The 5,729-nt window shown below is 40.9% G+C and overlaps 1 protein-coding gene across 1 annotated transcript; it reads left to right on the top strand.

Annotated features, from left to right (window-relative positions):
• The first annotated feature begins 1,331 nt into the window (after positions 1–1,331).
• Positions 1,332–3,070, top strand: LOC135554879 (myosin heavy chain, embryonic smooth muscle isoform-like). Its single transcript, XM_064987311.1, has 5 exons — positions 1,332–1,343; positions 1,497–1,705; positions 1,989–2,097; positions 2,619–2,791; positions 2,904–3,070. Exons 1-5 carry the CDS (start codon positions 1,332–1,334, stop codon positions 3,058–3,060), a joined length of 660 nt encoding a protein of 219 aa, XP_064843383.1. The 3' UTR covers positions 3,061–3,070.
• Positions 3,071–5,729: the final 2,659 nt, after the last annotated feature.

Here is a 5,729-nt window from a genome sequence, read left to right on the forward strand (position 1 = left end):
AAGTTGGTGGTGATCCTTTACGTTCTTCTTCTCCCGGTTTTTCCAAACTGACGCAGTTACCATGCTGGCATCCAATGACGTCAGTTTGGGTGGGATTGGGAACGGCGATGGACAGCGGCTCCCAATCCCGAGGCGAACTCTGCACTTCTTTTTCTGTTTGGAGAAACATTATATATGTTATATTTGAACTAGCAGCAAATGTCACACCCAAACCACATGATCTGACTATAAAATAAAGAACTTGTCGCCCAATCATATTGAATTCTGTATCATAGGCCAACAAATAGCAATAATAAATACATGTTTATAAAAATAAAACCATTGTAACCATACAGTTATACCCTCTGTCCCAAATCCTGCCATTTGGGACACATAAATAGACAATGAAACAACTAGGAATAGCTGAAAATAATAGAATACACTCTAAAGCGTAACATAATTAGACAAATTCTAGCCCAGAATAGACATATACCTTTTTACAGCAACACAAACATCCCATTTCAGTGTATTTGTAGACTGTGCCTTATTTTACAGAACATCAAAATATGTTGCCCATTTCACATTGTGATGTCATAAACCAAATTATGATGCGCCTGTCTCCACGTCACCAGCATAAATAGTAAACAAATCACACACGCCAAAATGTTGAAAAATGATTTACAAAATTAATTTATTGTGTAATTCAGAGTTATTCCTATTTCATAAAATATACAAAATAACTAGATTCTTGCCAATACACCTGTTTTTTATTGAGAAAACATTGGGGTATCTTTCTCCCACGCTCCCTGGGCCACTGATGCGTGATTGTATGGGATATGGGAAGAAGCTAGGACATTCAAAGTAACGTTACTGTCTATCAGAATCAAAACAACTTTTATTGGCCAAGTGGCCTACATTCACACATTCACAGAATTTGACTCAATGAATTGGTGCTGCCAGCAATAGACAAACGTAAAGACACATTTGCAGCCTTAAACAATATGCAGTAAACATAAAACATATTTATTAGCTTCTATCTTAAGATACTTTAGAGTAACATTTTATTATGGAAAGTAAAATGCCTATTTCACTTCAGTTGACGCTGATCTGATACAGATCGAACGTAGCTTTGCAATGGTTGTTAGGAGGACCTTTGAAAAACAAAAGGAGAGCTGCACACTCTTGCGCAGACTCAATAATTTAATAACCTAATATCCAACCTTTCTGACCGAAAAGCTGTCTTCATCAGCTTATAATGTTAGGAGCACCTTAACACAGATGGATATATTAATCTCTGACCATACCTCATTGAAAAGGTGCCACTCTGCCTAGTGACTGTAAACTAAAAAAAAATGGTAACGTTAGTACATTTGTTGTATATTTGCTGTTCTGTAAACCCAGTTGGTCTCTACCACACCAGTCATAAAAAGTACTCTTATCTCTCTCTCACTTTCCCCTCTCTCCTTCATTCCCTGTTTTCCTCTCTCCACCTCTCTCTTCCCCCTCTCCTCCCCCAGGTGGACACCCTGACCCTGGAGCTTGTGGCAGAGCGCAGCATGGCCCAGAAGAGTGAGAATGCGCGCCAGCAGCTGGAGAGGCAGAACAAGGACTTGCGAGCCAAGCTGTGTGAGCTGGAGGGCTCCATGAAGAGCCGGTTCAAGGCCTCCATCACCGCCCTGGAGGCCAAGATACTGCCGATGGAGGAGCAGCTGGAGCAGGAGGCAAAGTGAGAAACAGAGCAACTCTCTTATAACAACTCCATAGCTTATTAGACAAGGTGAAATAGCAGACCAAGACTCAGGAGGAGTTCATGAGGGCCTTAGAACAAGCTCATCCCGTTGGAAGAGAGGTTCTTGAATGTGATCTAAATGTTAATGTGATCAATGTAATGAGTCAAAAGCAATCTTAAGAGATGTACTTGAAGATCTATGACTGACAGCCTTTGTTACAGTGCGGTTCCTGTGGTGCTCTAACTGTCCTATGACCTCATTCCTCTGTCCTCCTATCAGGGAGCGAGCAGCGGCCAATAAGCTCGTGAGACGGACAGAGAAGAAGCTGAAGGAGGTGTGCTTGCAGGTGGAGGACGAGCGCCGCCATTCCGACCAGTACAAGGAACAGGTGACGAGCTTGTCACAGAAGTTTGGACGTCTCAGATATTAAAGCTACAATATGTAACTTTTTGGGAGACTTAACCAAATTAACATAGAAATTTGAGTTATAGATATTTAATTCTCATTGAAAACAAGTCTAAAAAGCAATAGATCTGTTCTAAGTGCTCCATTTCTATGCTTTCCATTCTTAAATTGAGTTTTTGTGTCTTTTACTTTCGGTTTTGTACAACAGCTGAAAATATATAGATTTTTGGTTATGGATTCTCTACACAATGACTGCTTCTTTTGACACAAACAGAAATTAGGCAAATGCTGCATAGTGCATTTTTAATGAAGGAATTCTATCCAATTCAGTACAACTTGCAAAGGTGGGCCAGGATTGGATAGGTGTGAAGATTTAGGATTGGAGTCTTTCCTACAGTAGGTTCTTTCCAGTAACCACTGGACCACAGGACTGCTGAGTATTGTAAGTATTAGTATTGACTGTTCATCATTGTTGATGTCTGTTGTGACTCCTGGCTGGGTCAGATGGAGAAGGCCAACTCTCGCATGAAGCAGCTGAAGAGGCAGCTTGAGGAGGCTGAGGAGGAGGCCACACGTGCCAACACCTACCGCAGGAAGCTGCAGAGGGAGCTGGACGATGCCACTGAGGGCAGCGAGGGTCTCAGCCGTGAGGTCAACACACTCAAGAGCCGCCTCAGGTATTTAGAGCCCCCCCCTCCACACACACACACACACAAACAGTTGTGTATATTGGCCAAATTGATGGTCCTCGTTACTAATACTTCTCCTGGCCCCCTATGTCCCCTGCAGGCGTGGGGGCCCCATCAGTTTCTCCTCCAGCCGCTCGGGAAGGCATCAGCTGCAGGTGGAGGGAACATCGCTCGACCTCCTATCCGACGATGAGGTGGAAAACAAGACCACGGACGCCAATGCCAACGAGACGCCAGCAGCTCCCCAACCAGAGTAGACGCGCTCCCTCCAGCCCACACGCAGCATGGCCTCGGCCCCCACAAACCTGTAAAAACATGTGTCTTTCATGATTGTACAGTATTGGACCAGGATATGTAAAACAAAGGACAGCATAAGCGAGGGAATTATTTTTAAATGGTAGCCTAAATGACGATCCCATCAAATGTTTTTCATCAAAACTTTATCAATATAACCTTGTCCAATAACCCACCATTTTATATTTGACATATCAATCTACTTTAAGTGGTGTACGATAATGTGTGGAATTAGGTTTGTCAGACTTGGAGCAAAGGCCCTTTTTTTAGAAAGACAGCCCAAATGTGTGCTTGACATACTATAATATTGCTATGTATAATTCTGGCTATTCAGTTATGTTTTCTGTACCATGTACAAAATACTTAACTCAAAAAGGTCTCTTTGACATCTCGTGTCACCTTAATTTCAATGCATTACAAATGGCTGAATAATATTAGCATGATTTACAGAGGGGTAATTCATGTTTTATTGAGTGTTGGAGCGTTGGTTTTAATTCAGTGGTTCAGGGTAGAGCAATCGATCAATTTGAATATGCACACTTGATGATGCCTTGATTATTAATTGTTAAACATAAATGACCATTTTGTAAATGACTAATTACATATTTGAGGCCTTCATTATTATTTTAAGCCATAACAAATTGGGGGAAAAAAGGTTTATCTGTTTCTCTTGAAAGACACTTCTCAATAAAGACATGAGGGGAAAAAAGTGTATAGTGTTTGAACCAGTTTCATAGCTTTAGTGTCATATTATACCATAAGCACCTCTCCCATCGTGTTGGTGTGAACCAGTGTTATAACAGAGTGATTTATGGAGCCTTCTGTCTGCCAGGCAGAAAGTAGGTTTTCATTGGGTTCAAAGCTTTAACATCCTGAAGGTTGTTATTATTAGTGGACTGGCTGTTGACGACCAGGTATTCATCATCTCCTTTTATTTCTTGTATTTCTAGACTTTTTTGTTGTTGTTGTTGTTGTAAAAGACCAATAAACATATTCATTATAGAAAACAAATGTTCTTCTATATTTCTTGTGCAACACATTGATGTCCTCTTAGTCTTTCCCACAGTAGTTGTGGGTCAAGACTGTCTCCAAACTGATATGTGATGTATGGTCTATGTTACATTGCCATTCATTGTTCCCTTACTTCATTGTATTTGTGGTTACATTAAAACCCTGAGGAAGTGTGTAGATAGACTGTGCACAGACACACAATATTGTTGTATTATTAACTGTTTCCTCTTTTTACCCAACATGAATGAATGATAGATTGCCTCTTATACAGTGCATTCAGATCGTATTCACACCCCTTGACTTTTTCCACATGTTGTTATGTTACAGCCTTATTCAAAATGGATATAAAAAATCATCAATCTACACACAATACCCCATAATGACAAAGTGAAGACAGGTTTTTAGACATTGTAGCAAATTTATACAAAATAAAAAACAGAAATACTTGTACATGATTGTACATGGTTTGGAACTGCACACACCTGTCTATTTATTTTATTTATTTTTGATTTCACCTTTATTTAACCAGGTAGGCAAGTTGAGAACAAGTTATCATTTACAATTGCGACCTGGCCAAGATAAAGCAAAGCAGTTTGACACATACAACAACAGAGTTACACATGGAGTAAAATAAACATACAGTCAATTATACAGTATAAACAAGTCTATATACGATGTGAGCAAATGAGGTGAGGTAAGGGAGGTAAAGGAAAAAAAGTAAATACAATATAGCAAGTAAAACACTGGAATGGTAGATTTGCAGTGGAAGATTGTGAAAAGTAGAAATAAAAATAATGGGGTGCAAAGGAGCAAAATAAATAAATAAATTAAATACAGTAGGGAAAGAGGTAGTTGTTTGGGCTAAATTATAGGTGGGCTATGTACAGGTGCAGTAATCTGAGCTGCTCTGACAGTTGGTGCTTAAAGCTAGTGAGGGAGATGTGTTTCCAGTTTCAGAGATTTTTGTAGTTCGTTCCAGTCATTGGCAGCAGAGAACTGGAAGGAGAGGCGGCCAAAGAAAGAATTGGTTTTGGGGGTAGGACCCTAGAGATATACCGGCTGGAGCGCGTGCTACAGGTGGGTGATGCTATGGTGACCAGCGAGCTGAGATAAGGGGGGACTTTACCTAGCAGGGTCTTGTAGATGACATGTAGATGACATGGAGCCAGTGGGTTTGGCGACGAGTATGAAGCGAGGGCCAGCCAACGAGAGGGTACAGGTTGTAATGGTGGGTAGTATATGGGGCTTTGGTGACAAAATGGATTGCACTGTGATAGACTGCATCCAATTTGTTGAGTAGGGTATTGGAGGCTATTTTGTAAATGACATCGCCGAAGTCGAGGATGGTAGGATGGTCAGTTTTACAAGGGTATGTTTGGCAGCATGAGTGAAGAATGCTTTGTTGCGAAATTCTAGATTTAACTTTGGATTGGAGATGTTTGATGTGGGTCTGGAAGGAGAGTTTACAGTCCAACCAGACACCTAGGTATTTGTAGTTGTCCACGTATTCTAAGTCAGAACCGTCCAGAGTAGTGATGTTGGACAGGCGGGCAGGTGCAGGCAGCAATCGGTTGAAGAGCATGCATTTAGTTTTACTTGTATTTAAGAGCAATTGGAGGCC

The sequence above is a fragment of the Oncorhynchus masou genome, chromosome 14, assembly GCF_036934945.1.
Source record: "Oncorhynchus masou masou isolate Uvic2021 chromosome 14, UVic_Omas_1.1, whole genome shotgun sequence".
In the NCBI taxonomy this organism is placed as follows: Eukaryota; Metazoa; Chordata; class Actinopteri; order Salmoniformes; family Salmonidae; genus Oncorhynchus; species Oncorhynchus masou.

Bases quoted from the DNA above. Each gene is read 5' to 3' on its own strand.
- LOC135554879 (XM_064987311.1), top strand. The intron at 1,706-1,988 runs GTGAGAAACAGA...TCCTCCTATCAG, and splicing joins CAGCTGGAGCAGGAGGCAAA to GGAGCGAGCAGCGGCCAATA. The intron at 2,792-2,903 runs GTATTTAGAGCC...TGTCCCCTGCAG, and splicing joins ACACTCAAGAGCCGCCTCAG to GCGTGGGGGCCCCATCAGTT.